This window comes from Strigops habroptila, chromosome 18 (assembly GCF_004027225.2).
Source record: "Strigops habroptila isolate Jane chromosome 18, bStrHab1.2.pri, whole genome shotgun sequence".
In the NCBI taxonomy this organism is placed as follows: Eukaryota; Metazoa; Chordata; class Aves; order Psittaciformes; family Psittacidae; genus Strigops; species Strigops habroptila.
The window spans coordinates 935758-952946 of record NC_044294.2 but is presented as its reverse complement, the minus strand read 5'-3'; the positions used below and the strand labels follow the sequence as shown (position 1 = coordinate 952946).

Here is a 17189-nt window from a genome sequence, read left to right as displayed (position 1 = left end):
GGACACGGTTCACCACGTCCCCAGAGCGTCCCTTTGACACAAGGAAGATGCGGTTCCACACAGAGCACAGCACACCATCGCTCCCCCCTCGCCGCCCTCCCGCCGCCATCTCCACCGCCCAGCACAGCCGGGCACCGGCCCCACAGCGCGCGCGCGCAGGGGGCGGGTCCAACGCGCCCATTGACCAGGCTCTCGAGCTTGCTGCGTGATGATTGGTGCTCGGCCCCGCCCGTCCCCTCCTCTGCCGGGGCTCAGGGTGGGAGGGCGCAGTCCGCCGGGGATGGCGGGCGGGAGCGGCCGGGCGGTGTGTGCCGCGGGGCTGGCGCTGGGCGCCGCGGGGCTGGCGCTGCTGGCCGCGCTGCTGCTCCGCGCCTACGTGCTGCGCGCCCCGGCCATCCCGCGGCTCTGGGCGCGCCGCGGAGCCGCCGCCGCCGCCTTCGGTGCCGGCGAGAGGCTGGAGCTCAAGGAGGCGCTGCGAGGTGAGGGGGCCCGGCTGGGCCCGCCCGCCCGGCCACTGCGCCTCCTCCGGGCCGCCCGGCAGGCGGCGGGTGTTGCCGGCCCCCTGCTTTCACGGGGTGTCCCAAGCTCGTCCCAGGCTGTGGCGGTTCTGACCACAGGGAGGGAGCCCGGCGCCAAGGGCCGGGCACGGGGCATGGGTGGGAGCGGACAGGGCAGCAGTGAGCAGGGGCGCTGCCTCGGCTGCTTCCCCTGCGAGGAAACCGGTTTATTCTCCTGGAGCCAACTTTATTCCAGTGTTGGTTTTCTCCAGGCTGAGAGAGCTGGGCTGGGGCAGCCTGGAGAAGAGAAGGCTCCTTAAGGGGAGACCTTAGAGCAGCTCCAGTGCCTAAAGGGGCTCCAGGAAACCTGGAGAGGGGCTTTGGACAAGGGCCTGCAGGGACAGGCCAAGGGGAATGGCTTTAACCTGCCAGAGGGGAGATTGAGATGAGCTCTGAGGCAGAAGCTCTTCCCTGTGAGGGTGCTGAGGCGCTGGCACAGGGTGCCCAGAGAAGCTGTGGCTGCCCCATCCCTGGCAGTGTTCAAGGCCAGGTTGGACACAGGGGCTTGGAGCAACCTGCTCTAGTGGAAGGTGTCCCTGCCCATGGCAAGGGGTTGGAACTGGAGATTTAAGGTCTCTTCCAGCACAAACCATTCCGTGATTCTCTGAGCCCATGTGGTTCTATGATTCTCAAATAGCACAACCTTTGATAAAATCTGTAACCTCAGTTGACAGATGCTCTTAGGAAAGCTGTGATCGGGACTCATGTTTTGCATGACAGTGACTTGATGTTGGAGAGCAGCCTTGTTTGACCCTGTTTAAATGACAGGAGGAGGCTAGAAGGACCAACAAAAGACTTGTCTTTATGAAACAATATTGTTATCACAGCCTCACTTACTATTGAAAAAGAGCCTTGAACTGCCATCTGGCAGCTGCCAGAATAGTCTGTGAGAGTGAGGAATTGGGTCACCCCAGCAAAATGCAGCTGCTTCTGGACAGTGGCACTTCAGACAGTATCATTCAACACATTAGGATGAAGAATGGAGTTGAAGTATCCAGGGAAATACCTTGGCTGAAACTGGAAGTGCTGATGTGCTGCTTGCACACAGCTCAGCTGAGGTACATCAGTCTTTTTTGATAGTGGAGTTCTTATTATCCTGTGAGATAATCCTTAAAGCCTGGAAAATAGGAACATAAATATTCCTTTCCCTTTTGAAATGCAATTTAAGTCTTGTGTGACTGATTTTGGCGTCGAATGATTTCTATTTCATATTCCCTTGAAGGTGCTATTAAAATCCCAACTGTTTCCGTATCTCCAGAGGACTTGAATACAACTGCCATGGCAGAGTTTGGGAATTACATTCGGAAAGGTACTAAACTCACTCTTAACCATCTCTGCTGCTCAGTTTTCTTTTAGTAAACAAGTTGAAGAGTGTATATGTGGGTCTTGAATAGAATGGAACAGATTTTAAGCTTGGTTTTCCTCCAGAAAGGACTGGCAAAACCAGCACACAGAAGTCACCTCGGCACCATGCAGTGGTGTAGCATGGCCACAGCTAGAACAGAGAAGGTTCAAATGGCTTTTTCCAGTGGTGGGGTTTGGTTGTTGGCTTGGTTAAATGACCTTGCCATTAAAACATACCAAAATAGGATGGATACCCATGCTTCAGCCTGATTTTTGGCAGTCCCATCATTGCTACCTGCAGAACTGAAGCACTGGTGCACAACAGCTCACTAGCTCTTGTTTTGTCTTAAATGGGTTGGTAGAAGTGTGAGAAGGAAGCTGCACATCTGCTTCCTGAAGGAGCTCCCTTGCGGCCAGTCAGTGCTCCCTCCCCCTGGGGCTCAATAGGTGACTACTCTATGGAGCAGAAAATGATAGAAGTGGACAATGTTATTAATTCTTCACGTGTTTTTCATTTCTTTCTTCACAGTCTTCCCAGCTGTGTTTTCTTCGGAGTTCATTCAACATGAAGTCGTTGGGGAATACAGCCATCTCTTTACTGTCCGGGGTTCTAACCCTCAAATGATGCCCTACATGCTGCTTGCACACATGGATGTTGTGCCTGCTCCCCCGGAGGGCTGGCAGTTCCCTCCTTTCTCAGCTGCAGAGCATGAAGGATTCATCTATGGACGAGGAGCTCTGGATAACAAAAACTCTGCCATAGTACGTCGCCTTGGTAATATTTCAGAGAGATACAGAGCCTGACAAAAGGTAGATTGGAGGAGTCTGTTCTCTTCAAATTCACTATATGGTCTCTCTTGCCCCTCTTTGCATGCAGGATGTTAGTGATAAATTCCTAAACCCTGCAGTTTTCTCCCAACTTCTTAGAGGTGGCTGGAGTGGCCTTTTATTACTGAGGAAAGCTGAAAGAAAGCTCTTAGAAGATGCAGAAAAACATACTCACAGAGGCTAAATATGGCTAATGTGCCATATTTAAATTGTATGTCAAATGCTGTGTTTGAAGTCAGGGATAGACCTTGTACCTCTTCCCAGGTGTCATATGGGCATTCACAGCCAAACCTGGCCCTTTGAAAAGGCTCGAGTTTCAAAATAAACCCTGTTTGTTTAATATTAGAGTCAAATAGCTTCTATCTAGTCTGTGGCAGAACAAAGAGCTGTTGTACTGAGTACATTTGGGAGGAATAAAGTACAGAATAGATTGATCTGTGAAAGGTTTCTCAGTTGGGAAAAGCTTGATGGAAAAATTAATAAGGAAAATAGTCCTTTGTGACTTGCAAGGATCATTTCCAAGACAGCCCTCTCTTTCAATTTAAATAGATGTTTAGTAAAGCAGTGTCACACATCCTGTGGCTACATAGACTGTGTTCCTAGAAAGTTTCTTCAGGTTGTTTAACCATCAGTATCAAAGCCTTGCAACTTGCAGCTTTGGTTTGATGCTTCCTTCTCCTGTGAAGTGCATGAGTAACTCCACAAGTGGACAATGACAATGAACAATTGCAGTGAACATGGCAAGATGGGAGCTGGCAAGGTAAAGGCAGTGTCATTTCTTCTCAGAGAAAAGATGAACTGGCTTAAATTGAACAACCAGGGGAGATGGACCAATGCAGCAAATGGGAGAGTTCATTTCTCCAGGTTCAGTTTCTCCTGTTTTTGTCAGCACTTCTTGTACAAAATCTAGTTCTCATTCATGTAAATGGATTTGGTAGCTCAAGTCGGAGCCAAGCTGCATGTTGGACAGCTTAAAGACCAGTGAGTTCCTTGGATAATCCCAACTCTGTTGGGCTTCTTGTGCAGTTTGTCACTGACTGCACCAGCAAGAACAAGCTGACAGTGTGTTTTGTGTACGCACACTGTCACTGTGTAGCACACTAAGTCTTAAACATCAGTGATCAGTGTGTTTCCAGAGAACGTGAACATCCCCAGTAGGAGCTGTAGAAATAAAAGCTCGACTGTGAACAGGACAAAGTCTCCTTAAGGGCTGTGAATGCATCATGTTTCTTTTACACCACATTGCATTCTCTTATATTTATTCTCCTTCCTAACACCCAAGAATAGCACAGTACACTCTGGGTTTTTTTTCTGCAGGGGATTCTTCAAGCTCTAGAGTTTTTGCTGCGAAGAAATTACAGACCCCGCAGATCTTTCTATGTTGGTATTGGACATGATGAAGAGGTATTTTCTTTCACTGAAATAACAACTTGTTTGCGTTGTTCATGTATGTAACAAGGCTTGATTTTAAAACACTGTTTGCTTAGAAAGTCTTTCCTGTTTTTCTTGGTTATGTGGGTAGATCCTATGTCAGGTACGTGGTCGTGGTTAATATTGATTGTTTGGCTTTACATGACATTGACAAAGGGTTTGGTGTGATGAGCAAAGGGAAAAGAACACAGGAGAGTGCTCGTTCAAATTCTTTTCTGCATGGAAGGTGCAGCAGGAGTCACGTTTGGAGTACATACACTACATGAAAAGCTGGCTTAAGATTTATATGGTTGTTGCACATGGTCAGGAAGAGCAAACAAAAATATTCCCTGTTTGTTGTGGGAATGCCCACTAGGAAATGGTGCAGAGACAGATGAGGTGGGTTTCTTTATTCGTTTTCAAAATAGAAAGAATTGTTAATACCTCTTTAAAAAGAGTGACCTGGGGGCTCATGGCTCTGATATATCACCTGTCCAAGAACCAAGGATTCAAAGCAATGTTCAGTGACTTGTGGATGGGAGCATTCCCCAGTGTGGATATCGATTCATCTGCTGCTGGGCCATTAATGATCTCCAGTGAGTTCTGTTGGGAAGGATCTGCTGCCAGGTTGCTCTGGAGCTGCTCACGAGGGGATTTCTTGCATTCTTTGCATTGTAGCACTGGGCACTGTCAACAGCAAGATATTTTCCAGTGTTCTTCCCGATGGGATTGCTTCACCTGATGAGTTCCTCTGGCTGATTCCCACAGGTGCTTGGTCGGAAGGGAGCGATGGAGATGGCAGCTCTGTTGGAAGCACGAGGAGTGAAGCTCTGCTTCTTGCTGGACGAGGGCAGTGCCATACTAGATGGCATCGTCATGGGGGTGAAGAAGCCAGTAGCTGTGTAAGAGAGAACACATTGACCATGGTGAAAAGTACCCATTTTCAAGAATTAATCTGTAAGAAATGACCTTGCTAATGGCAATAAAATATGTTTTCAAGGCATGTGGCAGTGTTGGTGCTGCTAAAGCTGCAGCAGTGCACAAAGTGCAAGCAAAGGACCTTTGGTGTTTGCTTGCTGTCCATCGCAGCTATGCTGACAGCAGCAGAAGGTTCCATTTAGCCAGGGCAAGCATGTTTTTGCTGTAGTGTCTGCTCACGGGAGAAGCAGCCAAGACATCAGCCCTCCAAACATCTAAAGCTTGTGTTGAGGATTTGATGTTGCTGCTGCTTTAGTGGTTTTTACGATAGTAAAAATACACATGTAGTTCTTTTCACCTATGGTCTGTGCATGTGTGTCTGGAGTTGTATTAATCATTTACTACTTTATCATTGAACAGAATTGCTATCACAGAAAAGGGCTCAATAACACTGAACTTCACTGTGGAAAAAGAGCCAGGACATTCATCCTTTCCTCCGAAGGAGACAAGTATTGGCATTCTTGCAGCAGCGATGGCCAGGTGAGAGCTGCCCTGTCATCTGACATCCAAGACAGTCCAGCAGACTCCTAAGTCACTGCTGTGTGGCTATTTGAATAGTTATATTTTGCAGATTCCCCAAATATATTTGACATTGAAATTTGTGATTCCCTTTGCAATGCAATCCCCAGCAAAGGGACAATTGCCAAGTAAAAAAGTTGGAATGTGTCCGGGGAAATCATCTCTTTACATGTCTCTCAGATATCAGATTGGCTAATAAACATGTATCTTAGAAAAACTTAATATGTCAAGATATGCTGGAATCTGGTGTGATATTTTTGTAGATTTCCATCTATTCCTTATAAGTGTCAGCCTTTGGGATTTTTCCAGCTGTTCTTCAAAGAAAGTCTTTGTATGGGACTGGAATGCTCAGACTTCAGTCAGGGAGCTGTGCTTGCAGATGTACTTAGCAGGAGAGGACGGTGTGATTGCATCTCAAATCCATGGATGCATTTCAGAAATCAAATTCCTATCGATCTTCTGGAGTGATGATAGTCAGAGGGGTTCTAAATGTCACATGTTGATGTGCTTTGCTGTAGACTGGAGCAGAATCCCTTGCGCAACCTGTTTGGCCATGGGCCAGAACTCATGACTATGGAGCACCTCGCATCAGAGGTGAGGAAAGAACTGTGATTTCATTCTCAGATTTTCATATTGGAAAGTGGAGAGCAATGAATTTAGAGTGTAGTTACGTAGTTCCTGGAAAGAAGAAGGCTTAAGCTGCCTTTCTCCCAGATCATTGTTTCAACAAGAGCTGAGTGATTCCATGTTGTCTTGAAAACTAAAAACTTTCTGATTTGTGGTTTTATTTCTTCCACTTAGTTCACGTTTCCCCTCAATCTCATCATGAGCAATCTGTGGCTGTTTTCCCCTGTTGTCAGCAGGTAAGAAAACAGATTCTTGATAAACATTCCCAAACCTCTCCCCGTTCAAAGATGAAGACCACGAGCCATTTCTAGTCTTCCCAGGAAATCAGTTCTATTGATTCATAGCTTAGACAATGTCAGTGCTTTCCTGTTAATAACCACTTTGTTAATTGAATAGGCCATCATTCAGCTTATGGACTATGGACTTATGGTGCTTCTGGTTTACTGATATTAAACTTCTCTCTTGTTTCTTCCTTGTAAGAGTTCTTGCCTGGAAACCTTCCACCAACGCCTTGATTCGAACGACTACGGCGGTGACGATGTTTAACTCAGGAATCAAGGTAGCTTCATTTTGACCTTTCTCCATGTACAATGAGAGAATTGGGGCATTTAGTGTCCACCTGTTTATACCTAGCTACAAGATCAGTATGGGCCCTGGTCTTGGACCCTGTGTGGTGTCACCACCACTCTCATTTTTACTCCAGGTGTGGCTTGGGTTTAGCCACGGTTGAATATTACTTTCTGTCAGAAGCGTCTGCTCTCTGTCACAAAAAGATCTCTGTAAACTAGTGTCAAGATTTTAGGGTGGAAAAGAGCGTTTTCTGTGTGATCAAAGTATCAATGGCAGTATTTGAAAGTCACAGTCCTAAACACTTCCCTAGCCCAGGTGGGGTTGTGTTTGTGAGCACAGGTCTGGCGTTTACCTTCGTTCAAGTATGGAATGTGCACCCTGGACCGAGTGATAACAGGTTCTGGCTGATACAGCCAGATCTTGCCCTGATAAGGAGGTGTAGCTATCCAAAAATACTGTAGCCCTGGAAGATAAGCAGGCTGTTTGGTGTGTCCCTGAAAACTCTGTTACTGAAAAGCATCACTGGACAAGAAAACAAGATGCAGCAGCTGAACAGTGACACTGAGTGGCCAGGAGAGAAGTGACACCCTGATTTCTTCTTCTGTTTGTTGGTTTGGGGTTTTTGCCTTACAGTTTATGCCATTTTTGTTTAACAAAATTATAAATACTGATTTTTGTAGGAAAAGAGTCTTCAGTAACATCATTTAAGTGACTTACATGTCTCATACTGGGGAAAAGTAATATGAGGATGAGGTACAAATACTGCTTAAAAAGACCAACATCAACTTTGAGATTTTCTCAGTATGAAGTTTCTGAAGGGAGGGGGCTTGTCTCAAGAGGAAAACTTGTGTCTATCAGCAAACTTCATTTTTTTTGTTGAATTGATGAGTATTTCTTTATGGATTTATCTGCATTCTAGATGAGGTTTACAGTGTTTTAACCCAGAGTACAGAAAGAGATCCCACGTTTCATGTTAGTGGAAACAGTGAAGCATTAGGCTGGGGTTGTCTGAGCAGTTTCTGAGTTTGCACTTGGCATTTTCATCTGGTTTGAACTTCCTTTTAAGTGTTGGTTCTTCCTTTTTTTCTTTCTTAGATAAATGTCATCCCATCTTCTGCAAAAGCAACCGTGAACTTCCGCATCCACTCTGCAGAGAAGGCCACCGAGGTACTTCCAGCCTCCAACACTTCACGGTGACACTTGGCCATTTCATCTCCCCCTGTATTCATAGAAGCAGTAGAGGGGGAAGGTTTGGGAATTGCTCCTTTCTGGAGACTGTCAGAAACACAGCTTATCAAATGCCTTTCCTCCTCCTTTGAGATGGATTACAAAGTGCATTGCTTACTGTGGCTTCTGAATGTGGAGCAGAGCAAGAGGCAGGCCAAGCTTGAAAGCATGGCTTGCAGTTATATCGAGCAGGTTTCAGAAGCCTTTTTGTGGATCATGTGTGGTTATGAAGTGGAAGCGTTAAGGTTTGTGACCTGTGAGAATATGGGAATCTTGCACACTTCAGCAGGTATGAAACATTGGCAGGAAATAACATCTTCCCTTCCCGAGCTTCTGCTGGAGGTTTACCTCTCTGGAAGCTCTTCCTGGATTAGTTACTTGGATGACCTAACTACCAAGTTGTCAGGACTGATGCAGTTCAGGAGACAGTGGTGTGCATCTGATTACACTGAGGTCAAAACCAATTCCCTTAAGTATCAGCCATTCACTGAGTGAGAGGAAGGGAGGCTGCCCCACAGTTTCAGTCCTAACTCTGCAGCTGTATTTGCAGCCACAATTGGCAGTTGACTGACAGATGTTCTCTGGAAAGTGGAACATTTGTGGCCATCTCTCTCATTTCTTTGGCTTGTTTAATGCCTGTCTGTTACCCACAGGTGCTAGAGGCAGTTAGAAACATCATTGCTGACGACCGAGTGAAGATTGATGTCGTGGAGGCATTTGACCCACTCCCCATCAGTCCTTGGGATGACCAGTCGTTTGGAGTCCATATTTTCCAAAGGACCATCCTGGATACTTTCCCCGATGTTGACAGTGTAGTCCCAGGTAACAGCAAGCACAGGATGATGTTTGTTTCCTCTCCAGCTTCCGCCCTGCTTTGCTCTCCCTCATCCCCCACTGTTGACTTGTTTCCATTTTGTGTGTATTCCTCCACCCCAGCTGTTAACTGCTGGAAACAGCTGGTTTTTCCTCTTGATTCTCTTCCCTCTTTATGTTTTCAAAGTTTTCATGTTGTTTTTTAGTAGTGGAAGTGCAAAAAGCAAACAGGAAACTGACAGAAACAATGAGCCTTGCATTTGACTCTGCACATACAAAGGAATCTCTTCAGGGAAGAAAGGAATTGTGAGGGAGAGTAAGAGGTCTTCTTGCTTGAGGTCTTCTTTTATTGTTTTCATAGCTGGCAAAGCCATTCCTGCTTTTCTGTATTGTGATCCCGGCCCCTTCCCTTCCTCACAGCTCCTTCCTAGTTCTGTGCTGTTTGTTTGACTGCAGTTTCAAGCTTAAACTTTCGTGGAGGCTTAATGCCTTGGGTGTTCTTACAGTGACTGAATCATACGTTCAGCTCTTAGTGAATGTTCCTCCAGCCTGTACCAATGAACTGTTTCCAGGGCTTTTTTGGGGGGTTATAACAAACTGTTATCAGATGCCTTTCCTTTCTGCTGGGCAAAGTGGGGCTCATTGAATTGCTGCTTTCACGCAAAGTGAAGCTGAGGTTTGTGTTCCAGGCACGTGCGTTGGGAACACGGACAGCAGACATTTCACTAACGTCACAAACGCTATTTACCGCTTTAACCCCCTGCTCCTGAGATCAGATGATCTTCCCAGGTACTGTCTGTGTGCCCGTGGGCAGCAGTTTGGGGTGGGGAGCAGGGAAAGAGAAGATGATCAGTGTTTGGCAGAAGGAGGAAACCCACCCTTGTGTACCTTGGCGTGGTGGCGGCGCTGCCTCACGTTCCGTTAGGCCACCCATTTCCTGCAGACCTGGGTGCTGCACAAAGAGGGGATGGGTGGGAATTAATGCTGGGAGAGCTTCAGCACTTCTTCACATGCAGACAAGACCTCGTGCAGGTGTCCCATTCAGCACTGCAGCAATGCTGGGAAGCTCACTGGCTCCTTTATACAGTGCAGCAGAGTGGAAGGTGGTGTTCTGGTAGTTGGCATTGTTTTAAGAGTTTTATCCATCTGTTTGCACACGTGCCACTCTGAATTTAGTTGCTCCTTAAAACTGGAAGTTAGGTTTCCTGGAGCAAAGTGATAACAAAGAACATCATTATGCAAGGGTTTGTTTGCTTGTTTAGCACGTACTGGATTTGTTTTAGTGAGGTGCAGATGATACAGGAGGAGAGCTCTTGTAGCCAGGACAGTAATAGGCAGGGAGCTGGGATACTGTTTTTTCTTTTCCACATACACCATGAACTTGGGTGTGCTCTGAGCCTTGGAATCGGTCCATCTGGTTGCCCGAGGACCAGACATTGCAGTTGCAGTGCAGTATTTGGTGTATTTTGCTGTATTTTGATGCTGTGCATTGCGTTATGAAGTGAACAAGCAAGTAGGGTGCTGGGTGCATGCAGGTGGGTCACAAACACACACCGGACTGAAAAACATTCTTCTTTTACTTCCAGGATCCATGGGTTGAACGAGAGGATCTCCATTGAGGGTTATGAGAAGCAGGTTGAGTTCCTTTTCCACCTGATTCAGAACTGTGACACTGAGAAGCTGCCGGAGCCTCACGCCAGCTCCCACGAGCTGTGAGGAACACCCCTGAGAAGAGCAACTGCTGAGGTGGATGAGGGGATGGAGGGCTCTGGGCCAGGAGATGTGCTTGTGGTGCGTGTTAAGCTACATCTGGAATTTGGGGATTTGTACCTTGTGGTTTCCATACAGATGGAAAAACTGCTGGTTGCTGCTTTAGGCAATTGTGTGGTTTGCTGGACACAACACAACAACTAACCCTGGTTTCTGTTCCTCCCTGCTCTTGACATCCAGCCATTAATGATGGTGTTAATTTTTTGAGCACTTTCTTTAAGCCTCTGAAATTGGCAGTCACTTAAATCTGAGCTATAATCAGCAGCCACTCACCTGTCAGTAAAAGAGGTGACTCTTCTGTGGGTGCTTTTGTTAACTCATTTGATGCAGTTAATGGATTTTTCACGGGTGATGTGTGTGTCAGAAGCTCATGTGGAAGGTCTGTGCCATGGTGTGGGTTTCATGTGGCTGGCAGAGTTACTCTAAGGGTTTGTTTCTTGCCCTGCTGCTTAGTGGGGGCTTCTTCCCCAGGTGATGCTCTCAGCCAGGGGTAACTTGCTCCCACTAAGCTCTCCCATGTGTGCACTGATTTCTGCCTCTAGTTTAAAATGAAACTGAGATCCCGAAGTTCCAGTGAGTTGCTTGAACTGTTGTTGCCCTGATCTCAGAGGTGCTGAAAGCTTTTCTCCCTGTCTGGTCAGGGACTTTGTGCCTGTCTCACTCCTTGGCATGGCCACGGGGGTGTTGGGTGGTGGGTGGCAGAGTGAGGAGTAACAAAGTGCATCGCTGTTGTCTGCTCCTGTGCATTCTCTTTTCACTGAATCACCTTCTGCAGTGGATGCTTCTCTCTTGCTCCTCTGGGAAGTTGCTTGGGAAGGCTGCTGAAGCCCTTCAGTTTCTTCCAGTGCAGCAGGAGCCTTTGTTCCTGCACTGCCTGTGCCAGCAGTTTCACATCACTGCAGCGCTTGTGTTGACTCAGCTCTTTGGGACTCCTGGTGTAGACTTTTGATGTTGCCTATTTCATCTTGCACTAGCACGCCTGCCTTTGTTAGCACTGAAAGCTTAAGCATTCTTTTGGCCTTTAGAGTCTTTTTAGTTGGGGTTACCATTATTCATTAAACAAAGAATTAGCAGCTAGGTGTGAGCCAAAGACAAGAGTGGGTGAAAGCTGCCTGGTTGCACTGGCCTCAGGTACTAGTGCAGCTCCTCCTCTTGCACTGCTGCAGAGATGTGTCTCTCTTTCCAAACTTGAGTTATACACTGGAATGGGTGGGTGGTCTGCTCTAAATTCCTAGTGTAAAAGGTACTGGAATGTACAGGAAACACCCTGAAATGTATCCTGAAAATCAGCAATGGAACCGTGATTCCTGTTCTTTCCATTCTCCATTCTCGGATTTATTTGCAGCCTGATCTTATCAGCCAATGGGCTCAAGCTGTATCCATCTCCTAAATAACTGGAACCAGATTGGCATTTTCATCTAATAAAACAAGGAATGCAGCCTCTTTCCTGATTATTATTCAATCTTTTTATGTAACTGTATAATTGCAGTACAGTCATTTCCACACCTGATCCTACACTAGAGCAAGTCCTAAAGTTTCCATCAAAACAAATCCACATATTTTCCAGCCTGCTTTAATCTTTGCACCCTCCCTGATGCTCCCCTTTCTATATCAAATGAGCTAACTCTGTTTATGCATTATTGGATAGTAAATAGCTTGCACAGGTTTATTTCCCTTTGACTGTTTGCCCTAATGTCATGGATTTGTTCAGCCACGTGTCTGTGGCTCTTTTGTGAAGGTGTCAGTCCTCTTGCAAACTCCTGCTGCAGACACAGCAAAAGCCATGTGTCAGGATACAGCACAGCATCAAATCCATCCCTGGCAGTGAGAGGGGGAGGAAGGTTTTGTTCTTTGCTTTGGATTTGGGTTTTTTCCTCTGGAAAGTGTGTATAAAGATGACTGAGCCTAAAGCCATCACTTTGCCTCTGGCAGGATGGCGTCAGCACTGTTCAACGTCTTCATTCATGACCTGGGTGGTAGAACAGTGTGTGCTCAGCAAATCTTTGCAGGCTTTAACCTGCCAGAGGGAGACTGAGATGAGCTCTGAGGCAGAAGCTCTTCCCTGGGAGGGTGCTGAGGCGCTGGCACAGACTTTGCCCAGAGAAGCTGTGGCTGCCCCATCCCTGGCAGTGTTCAAGGCCAGGTTGGACACAGTGGCTTGGAGCAACCTGCTCTAGTGGAAGGTGTCCCTGCCCATGGCAGGGAGTTGGGACTAGATGGGCTTTAAGGTCCCTTCCAACCCAAACCATTCCATGAGTCTATGATGCAATGGGAGAAGCTGCTGACTCCCCAGTGGTTGTGCTGCCGTTCAGAGGGACCTTGACAGGCTGAAGCAGTGGGAAAACAGGACTCTTGGGAAGTTCAGCAGAGGGGAATGCAGAATCCTCCATGTGGGGAGGAATAACCCCATGCTGGGGACTGGCTGGGATTTGTTGCCTATTTCAATAGCAGATGGGTCCTAAAGACATAAAGCATCCTTTCTGTTTGTAACCTCCTGTCCCCAACCCCAAATCACTCCTATCCCGGGTCTGTGAGGATTGTTTCTTTAAAGGACGTTCATCTGAAGATTCATTTTGCTGCTGAAGGGAGAGTGAAGGGCAAACAGCACTGGGAAAGCAGGGTTGGTTTGGCAGGTCCTGTGCAAATGTGTGCCATGAGGTTTTGCTAATGCAGCTTGTTGCAGAGCCTCACTGAGTGCTGCTCATCAGCCCGTGCTGGCAGCGTGCAGTGCCTCTGCACCCAGTAGATGTTCAACAGAGCTTTGCTACAACCTGAAGCTGCTAAACTCAAGTGCTTTAAACAAGCTGTATCTTGCAAAATCCAGTGTTCTCTTTCCACCTCATTTTACTGCTCCCATGAGGTGTTTTCAGATTTCAAGTCTCTTCACTTGAAATCTTAGTGTCTGCATGTAAATAGCAGTGTAAGGATGATGCGCTGCCCTTTTCAGCTACAACTTGGCATTGTAGGAGTAGTTACCTTCTAATGCCAAGTACATCATGAAAACACATTAATAGCTCTGTGAGTTATTCTTCCTGGGGTTTTGTACTGAGTCACTGTGCTTTGAGCATGTAGAGCAATCAGCTCTGACTCATCAGAGAAGGAAAAGCCCGAGGTTCTGCTCTGAAGGCACATAACTTGGTATCAAAACCCTAAAGGGGATTTAAATGCTGTTGGTATTAGTGTGTTAACATGTTCCTGTGTTACATCCCTAGCAACTTCCTTTCCTTCCCTGCATGGAGCCAGGTCTACAAAGCTGCCATTCTCCTGACAACAGTTACTCCGAGTATCCCGTGTGTAGTTGTCCGGCCACAGCAGGCTGCTGGGGAGCAGAGCAGCTGATTTGGGGTCAGGAGGGCTGCTACACCATGGAGAACAGGTCACGTTCCACACCTGCATTTTCTAAAGAAAGCTCTGTTGCTGGCCTCTGTTTCAAAGGGCTTGGGTTATTTTCAGCTCCGAGTGACCATGGAGAGGTCAGGCGCAGAGCTGGAGGAGAATACAGGAACAAGGTGTTTACAGAGTTCTTTCCTCCAGCCTTGCGTTTGACACTTGCGTTCTTGGCTCTTCTGCCATATTCTTGGTATTTCATGGGGCTGGTGAAATCCATTTTCTCAAGCAGGTGCTGGGAAAGCTTCTGCTCTGCACTCTGCTCAGCCCTCCCCTGAGCCCTAGAGCTGTGAGTGCTGCAGAGCAAGACACACACTGAGGAACCTGGAGGTGGCTCAGTCGTAGCATCCTTTGACATTACAGAGCAGCAGCCCTCACCTCCTGCTTGGCCTGACCTTCAGAGCTCTTCACTGCTGCCTGCTGCTGCCAGGTCAAACCCTCACAGGTTCTTGCCACTGCATTGAGTCCTCTTTGCAGCTCCTCACAGAGCTCCAGCAGCTCTGGAACTTGTCCTTTTAGTCCCCAAATTCAGGCTCTTGCAATAACTCTTTAAGGAAACCCCGCTGCTCTGACCTGGGAGGTCTCTAGTGCAGCACTGGCAGTGGCATGTCAGCACCTCCCAGTGCCCACAGCAAGGCTGGGGCATGCAGGAGGCTCTGTGTGTGTGTGTCAGCTTTGCTGTGCAGGGGCTCAGCTCCTGCTTTCCTGTTCCACAGCTTCCAGGGCGGGCGAGATCAAGAGCTCAGCATGGTGGGGAAGGGAGTGACCTGCTCCGCTCGGGAGGGATCCCTCTGCCTCATTCCAGAGCTGTGGTGCTGGGCCCCAGAGGAAGCTGCAGTCAGCTCTCAGCAGGAAGGGAAATGACCGCATGGAAGGTGGTTAGTGCAGGGGGAAGGGACAGAAGGGGAATGCTCTGGCACTGGTGGATGTACCTGGGCAGTTGGGGTGTGAGAAGCCACATGCAAGTCACGCAGCACATCCCAGCTTTGGGTTTCTCTTTCTAATCCAACACCGTTGTGTGTTCTATTGTAGCTCTGTAAATGCTCAGATCACTCGGACACTCTGCCTGCTCTTGCAGTAGGAAGGCAGCCCCATGGCAGGGCCTGGCTGCAGCTCAGCTGTTTCACCAGGTAACCAGTTCCTAGTTCATGGCAGGAACACTCTGCGCAGGGGCTGTGCTGTGGCAGTGCTGAGGCTCTCCATGTGCCCCCTGTCCAGTTACCCCAGCTAAACAGGTCGTTCTCATGTTTTCTGTATGGTGAAGATGATCAGAGAAAGGCAGCAGTGAGTTAGCACCAGGAATGGATCCAGTGGCCAGAGGAAGGGGTATAACTCCTCCCTAGGGTATGGAAGCCCATAGGAGAAACCCTGAATGGGGTTTTTTTCCAGCTTTTAACTGTCTTGGCTGTACTGCAACCACTATATGTGGCATGTGCATATCTAATCTACCTTTAAACATCCTAGCTCGCCTACTGATCTTGGTCTAGCTTCAGTACAGGGCTGAGTTCAGCCTACTTGTACAGCCAGTCAAGTACTCAGGAGAGTAATTCTTTGCCCTGGAGCACTTGTAAATGTTGTTCCTGCAGTGCTGCCTGGTTGTATATAGACATCAAGGCCAGGTTGGACACAGGGGCTTGGAGCAACCTGCTCTAGTGGAAGGTGTCCCTGCCCGTGGCAGGGGTTGGAACTGGATGAGCTTTAAGGTCCCTTCCAACCCAAACCATTCCATGATTGTATGATGATCAGAAAAGGTTACTCCTCTTTGGGATGTTGGGGCCTGTGCTATCACTGGGGCAGCAGCTGCTGCCTTGTGGAACGCAGGAAGCAAAGACCTTCCAGCTCCTCCCTGCCAGATGCTCTCACGTGGCAGAAAGCCCTCGGGATGGACCTGCCTGAGCTTGACCTGTGTTTGTCACAGCAGGCACAGCACGTGGGGGACACATGGATCGGGAGCGGTGGTCATATGGACCTTGGAAAAAGGATGGTGATGGGTTGGTTTGCTTCCGGGCTGGTAAAGCACAACTTCCGTGCTCCCCATGCCAGGACCAGATTAGGGTCAGCTTCTGACGTTGTTCCTGCCCTCATGAGCTGCTTTTGCCCTGGACTGACCTCGGTAGGGATAAGTCATTAGGCACCTATTCAGTCTTTGAGTTTGCCTGTTGAGATTCCTGGTTACAAGTAACTAAGAACCAGGTTCCTTCAGCATCCTTGGTCAGAGAGAGCTGGGGCTCCATCCTGATCAGCATTAGATCTGTGACACACAGCAGCGGAGCTCAACAGAGCAAAGGGACCTCTGTGACCACTGCCAGAGGTGGGTTGTTTGAGTGACTGGGGCCAAACCACTTAATTTTGTTGGACTCTTGTGTGAAAAGGGGAAAATCCTCCTCTCCCCATTGTGGTGAGTGCTTGGGCAGCTTGGGAGAGCCAGAGTCAGGTGTGGAACACATGGGCACGACATTCCAGCATCTAGCGGAGTGCAGTGGTGAACTCTTTCCTTTCCAAGCCTTTTGTTGCTGTTGGTACCTGCTGCCCTGCAACTGGAAACCCATTTCCTGCCCTTTCATCCTCGGCCTTTCTGATCTCGGGGGGGGATTTTATCTATTTCTGTTTCCTTGTCTCAGGCAGCTTTTGTCTCCGCGCCGCCACTTCCTGAGCGTGCAGCTGGGCCCTCTGTCATCAGCAAAGTCACATTCTGGTGCATGATGTTTTTAGGGAGCTGGGGGAAGAACAGTCACTCTGGGGGAGATGCGGGTTTTCCGAGGCAGGAAGGAGAGCCTGACAGACCAGGTTTGTAGTGAGTTCCACAGAGCTTATGGTGAAGGCTTTGGGGAGACCTTAGAGCAGCTCCAGTGCCTAAAGGGGCTCCAGGAAACATGGAGAGGGGCTTTGGACAAGGGACAGGACAAGGGGAATGGCTTTAACCTGCCAGAGGGGAGACTGAGATGAGCTCTGAGGCAGAAGCTCTTCCCTGTGAGGGTGCTGAGGCGCTGGCACAGGGTGCCCAGAGAAGCTGTGGCTGCCCCATCCCTGGCAGTGTTCAAGGCCAGGTTGGACACAGGGGCTTGGAGCAACCTGCTCTAGTGGAAGGTGTTCCTGCCCGTGGCAGGGGTTGGAGCTGGAGGAGCTTTAAGGTCCCCTCAACCCAAACCATTCCATGGC

At 48.3% G+C, this 17189-nt stretch overlaps 1 protein-coding gene across 2 annotated transcripts; it reads left to right on the top strand.

The window, feature by feature from the left end:
- Positions 1-240: 240 nt before the first annotated feature.
- On the top strand, positions 241-12086 carry PM20D1 (peptidase M20 domain containing 1). Of its 2 annotated transcripts, XM_030473420.1 has the most exons (13): positions 241-479; positions 1780-1866; positions 2431-2663; positions 4047-4133; positions 4908-5041; positions 5478-5597; positions 6155-6230; positions 6438-6499; positions 6744-6822; positions 7929-8000; positions 8714-8882; positions 9563-9662; positions 10460-12086. In XM_030473420.1, exons 1-13 carry the CDS (start codon positions 281-283, stop codon positions 10587-10589), a joined length of 1548 nt encoding a protein of 515 aa, XP_030329280.1. In that variant the 5' UTR covers positions 241-280; the 3' UTR covers positions 10590-12086. The 2 variants fall into 2 exon arrangements, with proteins under 2 accessions (XP_030329280.1, XP_030329281.1); XM_030473421.1 differs by lacking the exon at positions 9563-9662 and having other exon boundaries at positions 278-479; positions 10460-10941.
- Positions 12087-17189: the final 5103 nt, after the last annotated feature.